The 19,574-nt window shown below is 32.7% G+C and overlaps 2 protein-coding genes across 2 annotated transcripts; one reads left to right on the top strand and one right to left on the bottom strand.

Moving 5' to 3' along the window:
• Positions 1-4,270: 4,270 nt before the first annotated feature.
• Positions 4,271-5,626, bottom strand: LOC133195062 (uncharacterized). The gene is made up of 2 exons (XM_061330943.1): positions 5,272-5,626; positions 4,271-4,875 (listed from the first exon to the last, which is right to left on the bottom strand). Exons 1-2 carry the CDS (start codon positions 5,624-5,626, stop codon positions 4,271-4,273), a joined length of 960 nt encoding a protein of 319 aa, XP_061186927.1.
• A 2,527-nt stretch (positions 5,627-8,153) lies between these two features.
• On the top strand, positions 8,154-19,574 carry LOC133194597 (phosducin-like protein). Its single transcript, XM_061330528.1, has 8 exons — positions 8,154-8,268; positions 10,789-10,966; positions 11,587-11,712; positions 13,910-14,037; positions 14,522-14,624; positions 14,744-14,857; positions 17,685-17,809; positions 18,274-19,574. Exons 2-8 carry the CDS (start codon positions 10,799-10,801, stop codon positions 18,392-18,394), a joined length of 885 nt encoding a protein of 294 aa, XP_061186512.1. The 5' UTR covers positions 8,154-8,268; positions 10,789-10,798; the 3' UTR covers positions 18,395-19,574.

The raw sequence follows: 19,574 nt of genomic DNA, 5'->3' as shown, positions 1-19,574 counted from the left end.
AGGTTATCAGAAAATTGTTTATATCATATTGAAAGTTATTTGTCGATCGGAATATTCGTATTGACATGTGTGGTTTTTTGGAAAAGACTACCAGGTTAAGTTTTGTAACTATACTTTATGAAGGAAGGGGGAAAAAACTGCATATATAGACTTTTAACTTACATTGTAAATATGATATCATTTGTCATGTTTGAATCACTCATGTGGTATTGAAAAATATTTAAAATCACCATTGATATGATTAAAAAAATAGTTCTCCTAACAAAAGTGCAGTCTCAGTATACAACCAGAATATATCATGAATATATGAAAATGATACTTTTCATTCGTATTGTAAAGACCCTATAAGATACATGTACTTATCCTAACCAAAAATACTATGGTAAACTATAGTTTACTATAGTTAACTATTGTATATTCACTAAAGTACACTATAGTATCAAAGTTTTACTATGTAAATCAAAGTTTTAACTATCATAGTAAATCAAAGTAATTTTACTATGAATTTTCAAAATCTCCTTCAAGACTCACATGCCATGTTTTAATTTTAAAATGAAATGTTACCTGCATATCACAACTTATTTCTATAATTCACTTCATTGGTATGTAATTAAAGATATAATAAGGCCCAAAAGTTCTAAAATAATTTTTCATAGTAAAACAAAGTATTAACTGAAAGTATTTACTATAAATAGCTATTATAATAGTAAACTATCAAAATTAACTGTAAAAATTTTTGTTAGGTATCTACAGAAATGCATGTATATCTTAATTAAAATACCACCATATAATTACTATTATAGTAGGGAAAAGAAAATGAATTATTAAGCCATATTGTAATTTTTAATTAACCTATTGGCAGTAAATACAGAGAGCTAGCTTCAAAACTTACAATTTGACAATTTTATATTGAGGGAGAGGAAAATGTGTGCCATGAAAATTTCAGTTAGGATCAGGAGGATAAATCTCCATAGAAGTCTGGAGAGACATACTAATTGTTAGGCCATTATTTACACACTGATTTGTCGATGGATTTTTCCGTTATTTCCCGATCATGACAAGCAGCACACTGCGGGTGTGACCGGTCGGCATGAAATGCTCACTCCTCCATGGCACCTGATTCCACCTCTGAGGTCTTAGAGGTTTGTGTTTGCTCTGCTCCAATTTTGTAATGTTAAATGGAGCTCGAATACTGTTGTTATCTCCACATATTTCATTGTACGAATTATGAAATCAGCGACAATCAACAACGACACCAACATCCATACAAGTCAATATTATGTATTTAGTATTTCCGGTGGTCTCTTTATTTTCATATATCTTAAACAGCTATCCATTCCTTTGTCGTCACCATTCGATCGCTTCCCTTTATAGCAGTGTTGCTGACGACAAACAGTGCTAATATATCTTTTCTTCTTTTTCTGGTGAATCATGTGTTCCTTCCAAATAATATAAATTTCTATTCTTTCTGGACTGATAACAATCAGTGAATACTTGTTCCTATCTGTTTGTGAAAGTCAGTATTAGACTTGTGACAATGTATTATTGTTGAACTTCGGTATCTCGAACACGGATATTTTGAATATCATGGATATGTCGAAGTGATTTTGAAGTCGCAACTGCTTATTCCTTAAGTATTTCACCCTGGATATCTCGAATCCTCGGTTATCTTTCCTTGTATCTTCTTGATCACTTCGACTTCGAGATAACGAGGTCGTACTGTATATTTTCAAGAATTTTAATCTACTTAATTTAATTCCCTTTTGCTTCATTGATTTTATTGACTTGTAATAAAAAGTATTATGAAAAACGTAGGGAAAACCTTTCATTTACACATCAAGTAGCGTGCATGTATTATCCATGTCGTAATTGATATTCTTTGTCGATCAGTTCATTTTGCTAGGCTTAGTGATGATAAGAGGTTTATGATTTTCCCTATCTGAAAAGAAAAAGTATGTGACGGTATATTTTGTCGTTCTGTACATATTGTCGCCAGAAACATAACCCTCGATGCAGACATTGTCGTTCATCGGTACATATTGATATCGGAGACAATATATGTCGAGATGAGCATTTTTTCTCTATCCCTGACCTTGAAGAATAGGCAAGAAAATGTAATTTACATATTGACACTCATTGTGCATGTGGTGCAATGATATATGCTTCCAGAAATTGTATATTTTGTCGCCAAAGTTTTGTTTGAAGGTAGGAGAGAAGAAAAAAAGTTGTGGTATTGTAAAAGAATTTGTAATCATGTTAATTGAACCTTGATTCCTCGAGCTCTTCGCAGTGCAATTTGTATTTTAAGTATAGCATTTTATTGCAACTGCTAAAGTTAAAAGTAACAAATATGTGTTAAAAACATTGTCTTTTTCTTTTAGTGAACATACAATCTCGTGAAAGCTACAAACTGGTGTACTTTTCAATTTGAATACTATATTTGTGTAAATTCAAGAGAATCTCAGGCTATTGCTTATTACGCTTTTAAAAAGAAATGTGCCGATGTGACACGTTTTTACGATTTCCAAAAAAAAAAACTCTTTCTCAAAACTACAAAAAATATCTTAAACAAACATAAATTTTCGGCGACAATATGTGCACTGAGTATAGGCACATATTGCCGCCGATGACAATATGTAGAGAACGGCATTATGTTCCATCTCAAGATATCTGACTATGCAGTTGCACACATATTCCGGAATCTATTCATTCAGTGGTTCTTTTCTGCATTTCCTTCTTTTCTGCATTTCCATGTAATTTTACCTGGATTTCTAGTATTCCTAAGTTCATATTAATCTTTGAAGGATTTCATGTTACAAGCTCTGTTGATGTTACCGGTAGTTATCTGACATTATGTCTTTCTTTCAAACAAATTTCTTTCAATTTTTTTCCCTTGCAACCATCATAAATGTCTTGGGACATTTGCCTGTAATCAGTTACAACCCTGATTTTGACGTTTCACCCTCTCTTCATGCAAGTTCACGTTGCAATAATTGTCTTTTCATTTGCCTTTGTTGTGCTAACACATATCTTGATCAATAATTTGTTTCATTCCTTCCAATCACTTTTCTTTATATCTTGTATCTTGTATAAAATAGTAAATTTCTCTAGAAGACCATACCAACTAGCTTATATGATTGACTTCATCACAAAGGTGATGTGATCACTAGTATATCTTATCCGCACACTTCAACAAAGCTTTGTGTGATCCAAGTAGAAAAACCTCCACATTTTTACAGCTATATATTGTTTGCAACCATTTTCCAAATTAATGAAAATGTTTCGTCTTAAAAATATTCTTCTATGATCGATGCAATTGATTACTTTGCGATTACTCATTGCATTAAAGATCCCATGGGTATTTCTGCACACAGTATGAGAACATCCATTGCATAAAAACTATGACTTTGCCAATAACGTTCAGAATTACCAATGTTTCCGTCTAAAACCAACATTAATGTATAAGAATAAGATAATCGTCCTGCAAAAAAAATTCTTTGTCCATAAATTTACCTGTAGATTCCGATCCGGGGCCTGTATTTTCCCCCAAAGATGGGACAACCAAAATGACGAATGCGTCCTGGTTTCGGATACTCTGGAAGACAGCATGAAACTCAAAGAGTGTTGCATACATGGAAGATATTTTGTGGGGTTCTTTTTAATCTCTTGACGTTTGAAGATCAATATGTATGCATTTCCAGCAATTTAATTTCTATCACACCATTCCAGCAGTGAATTAAATAAGTTTTAAAATTTATGAGTGCATAATGTTCGGAAAAGAAATTAAGCTTATAATTATTTTTATGGAAAAGTATTATACTTATCAGAATATACAGAAGAAGAGCATGGCGTGCAAAGTACACTATTATTGTATCTTTATGAGTATGTTGCATAATGATTCTTTTTTAGGGTCATACATGTAATTCTTGTTTATGGTTAACAAAATGTTTTATTCTGCGTTAACATTTGCATCATTCGGAATTTTCTACTTTTTTATTTAAGGGACATATATTTGAAACTGGTTGTCTTTTGCAATGTTGGGATTTTTTCTTGCAACTAGTTGGCCCATTGTTCAACTGCAATCAAATAGGAACAACTGCAGTTACTTTTTTTTTTAATTTGAGTCGACATTTATCTATAGCAAAAAGGTATTAAAATACAGTACATATAAATCAGTTTTTTTTGTTAAATGGAAAAAATACATACAAATATCCCCAAAGCCTTTAGTTAATACTTTTTTAGTTAAACAATTTTTTTTCTAATACGATGGCTACTTGGCATTAAATCTTGAAAACTTCTCGCGTCCCTGACTGTTTACGTTGCTAGGGCGATGTGAGTGATGGTGGTGAGCTGGTGGAACCTGGTTCATTATCTGGTTACTTGGCTTATCAAGAGAGGGGTCCGAACCAAACCTGGTTAGCCGACTCATTCGGCTTTTGGTGTTTGCTGCGTATCGGTCGTTCAGCTGTGATCGAAGTTTTTCCTTTTCGTTTCTCTCCTTTTCAAGTTCGTTGGCTAACTTTGACATCTTATTAGAAGTGTTGTCCATTCGGTTTTCATAGATCCGTGCCTTCACTTGATCGGAAATTTCTGTACTGGCTTTAAGATCTTTTAGAGGTATTTCAGGATTGGAGAAAATTCGAACACACTCTTCCAATAGTGGCTTCGATGAACCGGCATCCGCAGATTTTATGCATTTGAGGAGAATTTCAGGGGCGTTGTCCCGCCGATGTTTATATGCTGGGGGTCCCTTAGAGGCTTTTGGATTTGAAGGTGATTTTCGAAGACTACCGATTAGTACTTTTTCACATTTTTCTTTGAGGGGAATCATTTCATACTCATTTGCAAGCGGTAGTAGTTTTACAGCTGCCTTCTCTGTAATGAAAGTGATTTTGTACAGCTAAAAAAATTAATTCTCATCTTTATTACTCTCCTATAACAAAGCAGTTCCAATTTTGAAAGTGACTTGAGACGCTTCATACCGGAATATGTATATTTTAAGAGGCCTTAAGTTTGTTTCATATACATGCACTGACATTCGATTCAGACTCTCTATATTAATAATGTCCAGCTTACTATATTTTTTTCCCGTGCCACTTTGTCATTGCAGAATGATTAAATACTGTAACAGTACAACTGCTTGAACAAAACCAAAAAAAAAAAATATATTTTCAGTTCTGATTCTCATGCATTTTATGTTATTTCACAGCGGCTCAAGAATATAAATATTACTGGAAACTTTTGCATGTAACATTTTAACAAACAATATACCTGTTAAATCATTACTCGTTGCCGGGTGGAGATAAGACAAAAGTTCTACAAAATCAGAATAAGTCTTGTCGCTGATTTTAACCTCTGCCTTAGTTTTCTTCTCTGTTAGGGCCGCCTTATTAGCAGCGTCTAGGAGTTTTTGGAAATGAGGCGAAGCGTATCCCAGAATGCATCTGTTGATGAACAACTTCTTTCCCTCTATCAGTAATATGGTATCCGTGTACTGATCCTCCTTAAGAAAGGGCAAACTGGACTCCGTCTTTTGTCCTCTTTGGTGGTTATGGTACGTTACCGGAGATTTTGTGTCTGCGGCGGGTTGTTGCAACTGAACGGGCATCAACGGTGTACCAGACATGTTTGAAAACGCTTTACGTTTTACAGAAAGTTGACAGTTTACAGCAAAACTGATTGTCAGCAGTAGCTATTTGCTTCGGTAACCCCATGCAATTCTTGTCTGTTTGAGATAAAATTTGTAAGTTAACTTTTGGTATATGCTCTTGTCAAACAATGGAGGCACTTTTCCGGAACTTTAGTCGCATATTTTCTATTTAATTATTGAAAACCATTAGACAATTTAAGGCGTGCATTTAAGTGGGCTGTCATTCAGTGTGTTTAGTAAAAGGGAAGAACTTAAGGATATTTAAATTTTAAAGTCATATATGGCGTATTTTTGATAAGTTCAGACTAACTAGAATTAAAAAGATCTTTTCATTTGTTTTATTACTTTATATAAAGATAGGACTTTCCTGTAAATTACACAATTTAAATCAATCGCGTTTCATAGATATTAGAAATTTAAAACAATAACCGATTTATTTACCGACTCTGCATTTAAATATCAGACACAATTTGAAGTCAATTTAACTATAGAAACGTGGGGTATTTCAAGTTCAAAATCGGTGAAAATTTGAATTTGAACGTAAATAATAAATATCATGTTCGTCTACACTCAGTTTCGTACTTTTATTTTTTAGCTCAGATACGCCATATATAGCTTTAAAATAAAGTGCGTGGTAGCCATGTACTTTGATTATAAAAAGGACAGTTTTATTGATTTTTTTTTTAATTAATTAAAAACATTTTATAAATGTAAAGAAATGTGTATGTACAAGGACTTTTTGACCGCTTTTGACGTGATAGCAAAGAAAAAAAAACATTATTATCCATTTTTATTTATTTATTTATCTATTTATTCATTTAAGGGACTTAAATGTGAGCCAATTATTAAAACGAATCCAATCAATGGCCTGAAATGTTTCTTTTAAAAGAATTTTAAGAAGGGGAGCTAATTTGATACTTGTACGCGTGTTATTCAATATTGATTTGAAAAACAAAAACTTGTTAAGATTGAAAGAGCTTGGCCTACAATCATGGACCCTATAAGAGCAGGTATGTAAGATCCGAGGAAAAGGGAGGCTTTAATAAACTTTTTCCTTTTTCTTTTTTCCTTGTTAAGATTTTTGAGATAAGATTGCTCCAACCCCCGACCCCCTTACTTGAAATTGTATCCTACGGGTCTGAAAAGTATTACTTTAGTATAGGGGAGGGGAGCTTGCCGTTTATGAATCAAGCTGTTCGTACAATTATTTGAGCACAGTAAGATTTTGATATCCTATCTACAATGTGATTGTTAGTTGTATGTACATATTACCAGACATGGACACTCTATTCATAATTTTGTGATTGTAATTCCTTAAGACTATATCTGTTTTATTTACATGTGTACTTGTTTATATTTGTAATTGATATATAGAAGGCCCTGGGGAAGAATAGTGCATGCACTAACCAGGTTACCTTCTTTAAATAAAGTTTTATTATTATTATTATTATTATTATTATAAGATATTAAAGTTAAACCTGAATATGTCTATCTCAGTTGGCTCTCTGAAGATATACATGTGTAATATCATGGGACAAAATGCCAAATCTTTCAAGTCATAACATTTATTGATTTGAAAAAAAATTATTCAATATATTGTATATAAAAAGTCCGGCAAATTATTTTTTCAATTTGTGCATTTTGATTTATGTGATTTGACAGTGTTTTAAGCCTTTGGTTGTTGACTTTGTTTGTGTGGGTGTATGGGGGGATGGGGGGGGGGGGTCTTCAGTGATTTTTTAAAATTATTTTTCTTGATCGAAAAGCAAGCAAATTATTTTTCTTTGTCCATATGTGGAGTCGGATGACAGCAAAACATAGAGTTATACCAACTGTGTTTCAAATACAGGGAAAATGTATGCATGTATAATCCACAGCAAAGGATACATGGATACCACTCATCACAGGCGCCGGAAGTGTGGATCGATAGCCCCCTCCCCCCTTTAATAATAATAAAATAAAATGTAAGAGCTTATAATTTCTCAATAATATAAAAATTTCCCCCATCAGTCATAATTATCCATATGTCGTTCTATGCAAGCAGATTGTACCTTTTCTTACGTTTAGAGAATGGCCTTGTACGGTATACTAAATTTTTAGTATACCGTATAAAGCCATTCTCTAAACGTAAGAAAAGGTACACTATGCTTGCATAGAACGACATATGGATGTGATTGATGGGGAAATTTTATATTTTTGAGAAATTATAAGCTCTTAATTTTTTTTTAAATGGGGGGGGGGGGGGAGCTATCGATCCACACTTCAGGCGCCTGTGCTGTCATATGGTATACAAAATGAATAAGAAGTAATTTAATCTTACGTAAGCAAAACGCCTCACACCAAAAGTATTTACAATACACCTTGTAATGATGATGAAATGTCAGATGAGGAAATAATCGAGATATTATATTCCTGCTGTGAATATAGAGACACATAAATCACTTCCAAGGCTAAACTAAGGAAGAAATTAAACCGGATCATCAGGATCGGTCTTCGAGGGTTTTGTCTTTTTCATTCCGTACAATGTTTCCGGTGTGAATTCGAAATAATATTAGCATTTTTTATTTCCGTACCGCTAAATGTTTTATTATTGTTTGCACAGATTTGTAGACAAAAAGGTATGTGCTTTTGTGATAGATTTTTTGCTGTTGTTCCTTTGTTTGTTTATTGTCTTATTTTAATGATATGGACAACAAAATGTTATGTACAGTCGTTTTACTGGTAACGAATCGGTTTGTTGTTATGTCTTGCACGCATCCTACATGGTCGAAGTTCCAAATGTTCTTGGTTGTTATTTAAATTGTATTTCTATGCTTTTTAAATAAGTGGTACCAAAATTCCCAAAATTTGAATGGTACAGGCACAGAGATGTCAATTACAACACCCCCCTATTTTCCTAGTTTCGAATTGATTTTTCCGTATCGAATCGAGCGCCCTCTACTATTGCTGACCCAATAAATAAAATCGGCGGGTCGAAATAATTTTTGAAATATGCCTTCAAGAAAATTCTACATAAAGTATATTAACATAACTTGTTGATTTAAATGATTTTTTTTTTTTCAAAAACTAAACAGTATTAAAAATTTTGCATTTTATGATAAACTTTTCGTGATATGCTTCATTAAAATTAAATCAACCATCTCAGAGACATAATTTTCATGGAATATCTTTGCTTGTAATTTATTTTGGTAGTTTTTTCACTTCCGTGAGCTTTTCATGTTCTTGCATCCCGTAAAACGACTGTCGTTTTCACAGTTTTCAAACTTCGAAAAACTCATGATTCAAAACTAGGAAAACAACACATGGTTAGTTTGAATCTTATAATTTCAATTAAAAGTCAATTATTGTTTATTTTAATATGTAAATTTGTTACAGTTATCCTAAATATTGATAACATACTCAATCTGGATCAACAGCACACTGAAAAGTTTGATTTAGATGCATTTGTTCACACACTTTCGTTTTCTATGACTTGCACTTGCACGTGTTCAAATCTGGGTCATTGTTTCAATTTGTAAAAGGTACAAAAGTGTGAAAAATAATCATGCAGATGTTACAAAGACACAACTCAGGGATATAATATTCATCCTTTTATTGTATTTACCTAGTAAGAAATTTTTAAACCCATCACTATGTTTGTCAAGATTAATTAAATTAAAAAATATTCGATACTGGCAAATATTCTTTATCGGTAAAATGACTGTAAAAGTTGTTCGGCAGCTGATGAAAGAGTTTGGCCTGCGTACATCATGGTACATGTACCCTAAAAAAGCAGGACCACAGGAACCGAGAGGATGGGTAGTGTTTCCCTTCCATATTTTGTGTCAGTATATACATGTTCTGTAATACAGAAAACTAAGCTAATCTATCATGTTTATCGTTGAATCCCCTCAATAATTTTGCCAGTATATATGGGTATCATATGAAAACAAAGCTAATTTACCTTTGTGTCCCCTCAAAAACGTCTGATTAACCTTTTTTCCCTCTTGTTGTCAAAAATAAAAGGTCTCATAGTGGCCTTATTTAGTACATAGTAAATTACATGTAGTAATTTTGTTGAATGTCTTAATTCAGTGGTTTACATGTTGGCCGTGTTACCAATGAGGGGAGTGCAGTTGCCTATGCTTTACAGTTTACTATAATTTAGATCTACCTCTTCAAACCACACTTGACATTGGAATGTCTAGATTGTGACATCACATGACGCCTTATGTTACAGTTAGCTGCATTCCATTATGAAGTCTGAAAATGCAAATTTTTAACAAAGAACATTTAATCTACTACATGTATATCTTTTTGCATATATCCATTAAATCAAGGTGAGTTTATTTGTTGTTGTTGTTGTTTTTAACTTCTGTGTTACTGTGAGAACACAGTTATCAGTGAGACACATTTGTGTTGCATTGTGGGTGTTGAGGTTACAGCTGAAAAAAATTATGTTGATTATTGTGTACAGTCTGAAGCTTCTCTTCACCCAAGTGTTGTTATAAGAGCTCACTTCACTCACTAAACTTTTTCAATACTTTTAATGTGATATACAGTGTGTAAATATATGCCAGTCTGATAACACAAGCTCCTCTTTCCTTGTTAGAAGAAGGTTGCTGGTTTTAATCCTACCATAAATATATATATAAAGCTAAATTATTTGCAAAACAAAGTTTTTGACACAAGTACATGGAAATGCTGCATCACATAATTGTAATAATGAAAAACATTTTTATCTTTAGACATAGACATATAGACATTAACGGTTGTCAGTTTGTGTGATACATAAAATGGTTGTCTATTGTTGAATAAGTGTAAGATGTCCATCACATTTTTCTTTCTTGCCTTGTGCATTTTGTGCTGCACTGTGCCCTGCAAGTGACAGGTGAAAGACCTGCCAGAGGAGAGTCTGAGCTGGTGTCTTTGCGGTGGCAAAGACCTTTAAGGAGGGGAGAATGTGGAGGTCAGGCAGGTTTCATCGCTGGTGGCAAGATAACTCAGTAGAGCACCTGAGTAGTGATTCAGGGAGCCGTAGTTTGATTCCTTTTCTGCTCTGTTTCATTCCTCACCAGTTACAGCTATAAGCATGTTGTACTGTACAATATATATTCCCATCATAATCTCATTTATGCTAAATTGTTTCTAATTTCAAGGAACAAAAAGATGGCGTTAAGCCCAGATGACCGAATTCTTGGAGAGAAGGTAGACAATTATTGTAGTAGTGACGAGGGTGAACGAGAGGATGAGGAAGAGGAGATTGTAAAACCTGAACCGAAAACCTCCAGTGTTCCAGAACCGCGATTAAAAGATTACAGTGGATTTTCCACAAATGTAAGTCTTACTTTTACAACGAAAAACCTTCCAAAAACATTTGCAGCCCAAAGATTATAGGTGCAGTTACATCTCCAGTGAATTGACAGGTATACTATTTGGGTACATTATAATCGTAGTAGGAATAATTTAGTATGTATAAGCAGGGACATATTTACTAGTAGATAGGTCCCTGGTATAAGAAAAATAAAAATGTATAAATATTAAAGCTAAGCAAGATATTTAACTCAGCTTATGACCTGAGTAATCCATTGTGTAGCTTTACATGTATATTTTGCAATTATTTAAATACAAGGAAATTTATAGACACGGCAAATATTTCTGACTCTCACATCAATGTTTATTTTGTTCTCAAGCTGTTGTGATGAAATCCATATTTCCTGCTTCTAGTCAATTAATTCTTCTCTTCAGTGGATTACTAATCATTATATAAGTACTTAGTCTAGTTGATTTATGTTCAACTTTCTTCTTGGTTAAGATGTACTACACGTAATGATATAACTATAAACACAAGATTTTGTCATTTTTACATACCAAGGTAATCTATTACATGGTCAAAAGAGAAAAAAATTAATGCACTTCACAGTGACTGATATAACAAATATCTTGTGAACTTTCAGACTGGACCAAAGGGTGTGATTAATGACTGGCGGGAATACAAGAGACTGGAAAACGAGAGACGAGAGGAGAAAGAACGAGAGAAACAGGCATTGGCTAAAAAACTACAGCTGACGTGTAGATCTCATGTAAGTTACGAATATAGTAACTTATAAAGAGTGAAAAACTACAGTTGACGTGTAGATCTAATGTAGGTCACAAAAAACAGTAACTTATAAAGAGTGAAAAACTACAGCTGATGTGTAGATCTAATGTAGGTCACAAGTATAGTAATTAACTTATAAAGAGTGAAAAAACCACAGCTGACATGTAGATCTAATGTAGGTCACAAATATAGTAACTTGTAAAGACTGAGTGAAATATTACAGCTGACATGTAGATCTAATGTAGGTCACAAATATAGTAACTTATAAAGAGTGAAAAACTACAGCTGATGTGTAGATCTAATGTAGGTCACAAAATGAGTAACAAAGCATGATAACTAACAGCTGATGTGTAGATCTCATGTACGTGTAGGTCATGAAAAGAGTAACTTACAAACCATGGCCATGATAAACTATAAGTCATGTTTTAAGGACATTGGCAAGGTTCCTGGTTATTGTATAGAATTTTTCAAGAACTTTTGAGTAGGTTTAAATGTACTAGATAGGCTATATTCTGGATCGTTTTACCTACCAATCCAGCATTCGTTTTTAGATTTTGTCAAATTGGTGTTTTTACAATTCTTAATGCATTTCCTATGTAAAATGTTGATAAAAGGGACCTACATAATTTTTCACCATAATATTTCTTCAAAACTCATTTATTTCATACAGTTTTTGAATTATATACATTATTGTAACTTCATTTCCTATGACTTCTAGATATTTTGGTTGAAAATGTATATATAGAAGAAAGACATGGATATACCGGCACTGATCATCATTTTTGAGTTGCGTCCCTTAACAGCTAAAATTGGTCAAGTGACTGGTTGATTGTTTTCATCATGTAATTGACTGAATTGATTGAAATACATTGTCATAAAAATATTGGTATGGATTTATTTTTAACTTTTATTCGTAATTACTAAATGCTGATTCTTTCACACAACCTAAGTTCTCAGTCGGCATGGTCGACCTACTTTTCAGCATATGTAACTTCTTTGCCCTTCCCAGCATACTGAGCATAATTGTGGTAAATGACGACCTGTTTGCTCTTTGTCCCTGAATACAATGTACAACAAAGCCATTACTACTTTTCTTTCTTGCTGTATAGATGATTCTACCTGTTGAAGGAAGTACACATGCTTTTGTTTACCTCTATAACACACGCTTTACTGGTTTTCACTGCTTAGAGAATTCTACACGGGAGATCACTCTCAATCACTATTTTACAAGTGAAAAAACCCATGTATTAAACCTTTTTTCTCCGGAAAGCCCTGACTTGCCAATGTCCTTAAGTAACTCTTAAACAATAAAATATAATTCATACATGCACTTAGGTCATTAATAAAGTAAGTTATAAATAGTGAATGAAAACTTAGCTTATTTTAGGTTTTGATCTGTACAGACTTCAGATCTTTGCTTTGAAAAGAAGTGATGAATGCTTTATCAATCACATGTAGAATGCATGTATTTCAAAAAGTTCCGAGGCTCTTTTTTTTGAAATTTAGATCAATTTCTGAAGGTTTAAAAAAAATTGAGATGGATCATTTTAATCTGACAGTCGGTCAAGAGAGGGCAAACAGACAACTTTATTAAGATAGCCTATTCTTTTCTTATGTAGCTCACCTGAGCTGAAAATTCAAGCTTTTCTGATCATCATCCATCCGTCTGTCCATCCAACCATCCATAAACTTTTCACATTTTCAAATTCTTCTCAAGAACCACTGGGCCAATTTTAACCAAAGTTGGTACAAAGCATCCTTGAGTGAAGGAGAGTTTAAATTGATAAAATGAAGGGCCAAGCCCTTTCCAAGGGGAAATAATCAAGAAAAGACAATAATTGGGTGGGGTCATTAAAAAAATCTTCTCAAGAACTGCTGAGCTAGAAAAGATGAAACTTGTGAAGTCTTGATAAGGTAGTTTAGATTATAAATTGATTGAATCATGTCCCCTGGAGGTAGGGTGGGATTCAAAATATTACAAGGGGAAAAATTTGATGAAGAACAGCAGGGCCAAAATGACTCAGGTGAGCGCTGTGACCCATGGGCCTCTTGCTCTCCTTTTTTTTTTGCTATCAGTGTCATTTATAGTAATATTTATGGTTATAATTCGTTTCAAGTGACTTATGTCATTTTTTATTGGCAGGTTTTACTGATACAGTTTTTTCCCCTTTATAATTTAGTTAGATGATGAAAGAGAGAAAGAAAATGATGAAAAATTCCTGGAGGAATTAGAAAGTTTCGAGGATGAATTTTTAAAAGAATATCGCCAGAAAAGGATAGAGGAAATGAGATTAGCATTGCAAAATATGTAAGTATAAAATTAAATAAAGGATAAATACAGTTTGAAAATATTTGGTTCTACATGAAATTTCTTTAATATGTAAGACAGTATTTGCATCTCCTGCTTTTTTTTTTTCAACAGTAGATATAGTACAGCATATTTCTGAAAGGGGTTTTATTAATTGAATATATTTTCAGGCTCTCTGGAAAAGAATTGTTCTGCTTTGATTGGTTATTCAGTTGAATTTCACTTCAATTTTTTTCAAGGGGGAGGCTGTTTAGCAATACTGCTGAAATAACAATGAAAATAAACCTGGAAGTAAAAAATAAAGCAGCATGTCCTAAGTAATTCACAATTTGTACATACAAGTAGGAAATAGGATTTATTTCAAGAATACAGTCACTAATGACAGTGTGTTTTTTATGCATTAGTTTTCTTCATTATTATGTACATGCATGTATTACCTTACATTTTGACCAAGCTTCAGCTGTTACTTCTGTTTATTTTTCAGACCAAAATTTGGCAAATTGATAGAAATTTCTTCCTCCAATTTTGTGAATGAAATCGATAAAGAACAACCACAAGTCATCATCATAATTCATCTATATGAAGATGTGAGTACTTTTTTTTTTAATTTCCTACTTTATTGCACTCAGAATTGATCAAAATCTATCTGATTCATGAGGTTGTACCATGGAGCTTACTGTGTATATTGTTGATGTACAATTTGCAGGATGTTGAAGCATGTGAAGCTATGAATGGTTGTTTAAACTGTCTTGCTCAGGAATACCCTACAGTCAAATTCTGTAAAATCAGAGCCTCGGATGCAACTCTAAGTCTAAATTTTGTAAGTTACAGAATTATATGTACTCAAATATGCTAACTTTTGAAAGCTATAAGTTTTTGTATGAAAGAGCTAAGGCCACGAACCATCAAATTTGGCCCTGTGTTTTTCACAAAAATAAAGTTTCGATTCAACAAGAGTACTATACATTAAATGTTAGAGGACAACATACTTGTTTTCCATACGTAACTTATTTTGTTATATAATGCGTCATTAGGCACGTGCGACGGTTGGAATATGCGACGGTGTGATAAAACGTTAAAAAATGCCGATTTTTCTACAGATTTTCCCAAAGTTAGATGTGGCCACAGTCAAGAACAACTTTTATACTTACCATAGATATAGATATTGCCGATACAAATCTTTATGCTTATTATCGTTGTTGTTCGTGGGTGTGGCCAATATGAAATTTGATTTTATATTTAAATTTTGATGCATCAAATAATCACTAATTTGTGAATCAATCGTTAACATTTAATTCATACAACAATAAAAAATTATACATTTCACAAAATATGCGAGAAAAGCAATTTATTGTTCGTTTAAAACGCTTATTGTGGAAAAACACCTTAAGAATAAACATTTTCTGAGTAAATATCTGTCAAAACATGGGTTTTATTGTGAATAGGTCCATTATATATGACGTTACTAATAATACGTCAGTTGTGACGTCATAAAGGCTCTAAACTATTTGGAATGTTGCTGAAAAGTTTTAAGCTCTCGAGTGCTGTCATTATTTGTATGATTTAAGCCCAAATGGATGATACCATCAAATTATTAATTATCAGAAATTCACGCCAAATTGTTTTGATTCTTTACTGCCCTTGCCCTTCACACAACCCCCCCCCCCCCCCCCCCGCCTGCTTTTTTAAAGCTGTTGTTATACTTTTAATTTTATGTTTAAGCATTTTTTAAATTTATATATTTATTTTTATTTATTTATTTTTTATATTCTTGAGACAATTTTAATACTATTGTGCGTGTTAACAGATCGACATGACTCAAATTGTAAACAATTTAATAGAGAATGTAGCAAAGATATCACGCTAGACCTTTGTATTGTAAAACAAACGAAATAATAAAAACATAGCTTGCTGTGCAAAGTGAAAATTAAACCAAAAAAAAAAATTCAATAAATTTAAAAAATGAATTTTGATAATCATCTACATTTCGGCTAAGCAGAATCTAGGACACGGGCGCGGGTTCATCAAGTGCAATTGTTTTGACGAAACCTGATATCGGTACACACATACACGTATACTATAACTATACATTATTTTGTACCAGCATATATAAGCCATCGATATAATAACTGTATTTAAAAAATCCTCTGAGATGATTCTCATACATGTACACAAAAGGGTGAATTTCCATCTTACTTCAAAAGCATATATATTTTTCAATATGTCGCAGACTTCTATCTTCACAAATTCCTTGCAGTAAAGATATTTGGGAGAGCAATACTCGAATATTTTGCAAGAGAAAAGGGGGGGGGGGGTCTAGCAAATACCAATAAATATATAATAATGAACAGGGCTGGTTTATTTTCTGCTTTAGCCTTAAATCAGTGATTTTTTTAACAGATTTATCTTTCTTAAAAATATTTTTTTGAAATGTATTCCTTATTACTCCAAAGAAACTCACATTTAGGGCGACAATGTTTTGATGAGTTCTGTTTACTAAATAAACAATTATGATAAGTTGCGACATGCCTTTTCAATTAATCTATAGTTTTCGTTGTTTCTGTTTCGAAAACGACGTTCAAATTATTGTTACAAATGAATAGATGGATTAGAAGCAAGTCCTTCCAACTTTTTACTTCCTCCGTTTTTCCAAATTATTTAGATCTTTTATATGTTAAAATACTCGTAAGTTCAGGATCTAAGAATTTCGCATTAAAAGTCTATTTCCATTTAAACAAAATGTTTTGCAATTACTTCTATCCAGTTATTGAATTACATTGTAGCTCTTCAGTTTAGAAACATTCGTTTTAAGATCATTTCAGGTATCTTGTTATTTTTTTTTCCTTCCCCACTTTGAAAAACAAACTTCGTGCCTGGACGCGCATTCCAAAGATCAGCTTAATATAATTTGCAGGCGTGTAGGAAAAAGTCTGGAAAACTAAGTTGGACAGGCTATCGTCATTTGAAGCAAGTCGTATGTTTTTTAATGATGTTCAATACTTACATGTAACTAGGAGCGATGCATCGCACAAAAAAATGTGTTCAAAGGATAGAAATACAATCTTCCTTCTTAAAAAATATAATAGCATAGGGACCAGGTAGAGTGAAAACTTTCCGAGACAGTCACACAGATTATTTTTACTGTACATGTACAGTGTATCTACAAAATTCAATCAGTTAAACACGCAGTTGCCATCAAGACTGCGATGTGAAAGCAATTTCCAACTGCTCTTAATTGTCTTAAATTAATTATGAAGTTTATTAGTAAGATAAATGTCCATCCCAATTAATACTAGTTTTAATTCAAAGTCACATATGTAAAATCGCTTAAGGTATTTTTTCCGCCTACGACGTTACGTTTCAAAAAATGACGTTCTACTAGCATTTTTCTTTTAAAACATCGTCATAATTCAGACTCTCTTTTTCAGAAAATATAATCGATATCGAAAAAAGAAAAACGGCAAAGAAAAGCTAAAAGTCTACACTATCAATTGACAAAACCCCGTTACTTTTTGAGACAGGGCCATTTTTGATGGTTCGTGGCTCTTGCTCTTTACTCAAAGTTATAAATTTTCTGTTTCACCTAGCAAGATTGATTATTTTTGTACCAGTTGATCAAGCCACTAATGACTTTCCTTCTGTTTAAGTCCAAGAGTGGTGTGCCTGCCTTATTGATTTACAAAGGGGGAGAACTCATAGGAAACTTTGTCAGGTTGTCAGATGAACTTGGGGAGGACTTCTATGCGACTGATCTCGAGAGCTTCTTACATGAGTAATTGTTTTTATCTTTACATGAACTTCCATTTCATTGAAGAAAATTTAGCCCCCCCCCCCCCCTTTTCCATTTTTGAAATGCTGTATCTCAGCAAAATTCACTGAAATTAATGATGAAAAACATTTCAATCCTTTTATTTTGCTATTTAATTGATTGGAAGTTGAAAAAAGGGATGTAATTTAATACATGTATAAGATATGGCAACAATTTTACACTGCGGAAATTAAGGTCAGTGGTGGTTTTGAAACCACTGCAGCTTGTACAAAACCTTTTAATTGACTGAAAATAGAAAATTTTATCAAATGAACATAAAAAAAGAACAAACTTTTTAACAGAAACATAACTACATGTACATGTAGTACTAGTCTTATAAAGATAGCCTAAGGAATTAGTCATATTCTCTCAAGCTGCATTGATTCAATTCTGAAGTGTTTATTTAATTTACTTCTAATATTTTGCAGACACAGTTTTTTACCCAATCCCGATATAAACAACAAGATTATTTACGACCGAATCACGGGGGAGAAAAGAGTCCCAACTGCTGAGGATGAAGATAGTGGCAGTGACTTTGACGTGGATTAACGGGATTACGCATTATTAATGCATGAATGCTCTGTGTTCTTATTTTTTCATAATTTTTATTTTATTAGCCTTCAAAAAAAAGTTTATATGAAGTACAGGTATCTCATTTCTCACTTTGATGACTTTACTTCTGAATATATATCATTCCTTGATTGAGTTTGCATTTACTGGTGAAATTCTACATAACTAAGTGAACTTTTACATGTATATGTAGGTGATGAGCAAAATTCTTTCAAAATTACTTCAAAGATATTGCACTTTGAACATATTTTATCTCTGTAAGAACTTTTAGAACATATTTTACATTTGTGTAAAAACTTTTTGCAAAATGGCATCCTTTTTGGCTCATTACATAATAACTTGCAATTCGCAATTTTGTAAAATTCCCTCTCTGTAAAAAAAAAAAAAAAATGGGGAAGGAGAATATATATCAGGTGTTTTTGCCCATTTTATGATGTACATAGCACCTGTTCTGAATGAACATTTCAACTGGACAATTTTTCCCATATTGAATTCACAATCATCGATCATTTACATGTACGGTATCACAATAGGTGTAAGCTCCTGAAGGTTCCCTTGAACTTGTTTGTACAGTTTAGTCTTAAAATTAAATTCAATAAATTTTCGTATAATTATTTAGAATTAAAAAAGAGATTTTGTTCATTTATAATGATAAATTCACTGAAGACAACCTATTTATATACATTTATCCCTTTTCTTTGTAATGACACAGTGCATTTTAGAGATCTGTATAATTTTGTTGCGAAATGTCATATGACTGTTAGTTCAGTGACAAGCTTAACAGTTTGGATGCTGAATCACTAACATTTTGGACCAAATTCTGATGAATTGTAAATTAAGTCAGTTTGCCAAATTTACCTTGCTTTGTTACATGTACATGTATGAAATCATTTTATAATGTAAACTGCAAATATTCAGTATGTAAACCCATATTTTGCATGTGACTTACTTGTCAAGGGCAATTAATATTGGTTGTCCATTATATCAGCTGATGAAAACTTTACTTGTTTAAGAGTCATTTACACTTAAAATGTTTACTGAAGATGAAATCTTGTGTTTGTAGAATTTCCTTTGAAAAAACGTTTTATATTCAAATTTGATTTTGTTGCATCTTAAATAGCAATGTTTGGTAAAAAAAAAAATGTGCAATATTTTTCTT

Source organism: Saccostrea echinata, unplaced genomic scaffold (genome assembly GCF_033153115.1).
Source record: "Saccostrea echinata isolate AGI-Se365-2 ecotype Australia unplaced genomic scaffold, CSIRO_AGI_Sech_v1 ptg000029l, whole genome shotgun sequence".
NCBI classification, from domain to species: Eukaryota; Metazoa; Mollusca; class Bivalvia; order Ostreida; family Ostreidae; genus Saccostrea; species Saccostrea echinata.
The sequence above is the reverse complement of the archived record's forward strand: the minus strand, read 5'-3'. Positions and strand labels throughout refer to the sequence as shown.

What these genes read in the sequence shown, in the direction of transcription:
- LOC133195062 (XM_061330943.1), bottom strand. Translation starts at nt 5,626, where the DNA reads ATGTCTGGTACACCGTTGATGCCCGTTCAGTTGCAACAACCCGCCGCA. An exon ending in AACGAGTAATGATTTAACAG is followed by an intron (nt 4,876 to 5,271) that starts GTATATTGTTTG and finishes CTTTCATTACAG; the next exon opens with AGAAGGCAGCTGTAAAACTA.
- LOC133194597 (XM_061330528.1), top strand. Translation starts at nt 10,799, where the DNA reads ATGGCGTTAAGCCCAGATGACCGAATTCTTGGAGAGAAGGTAGACAAT. An exon ending in ACAGTGGATTTTCCACAAAT is followed by an intron (nt 10,967 to 11,586) that starts GTAAGTCTTACT and finishes GTGAACTTTCAG; the next exon opens with ACTGGACCAAAGGGTGTGAT. An exon ending in AGATTAGCATTGCAAAATAT is followed by an intron (nt 14,038 to 14,521) that starts GTAAGTATAAAA and finishes TTTATTTTTCAG; the next exon opens with ACCAAAATTTGGCAAATTGA.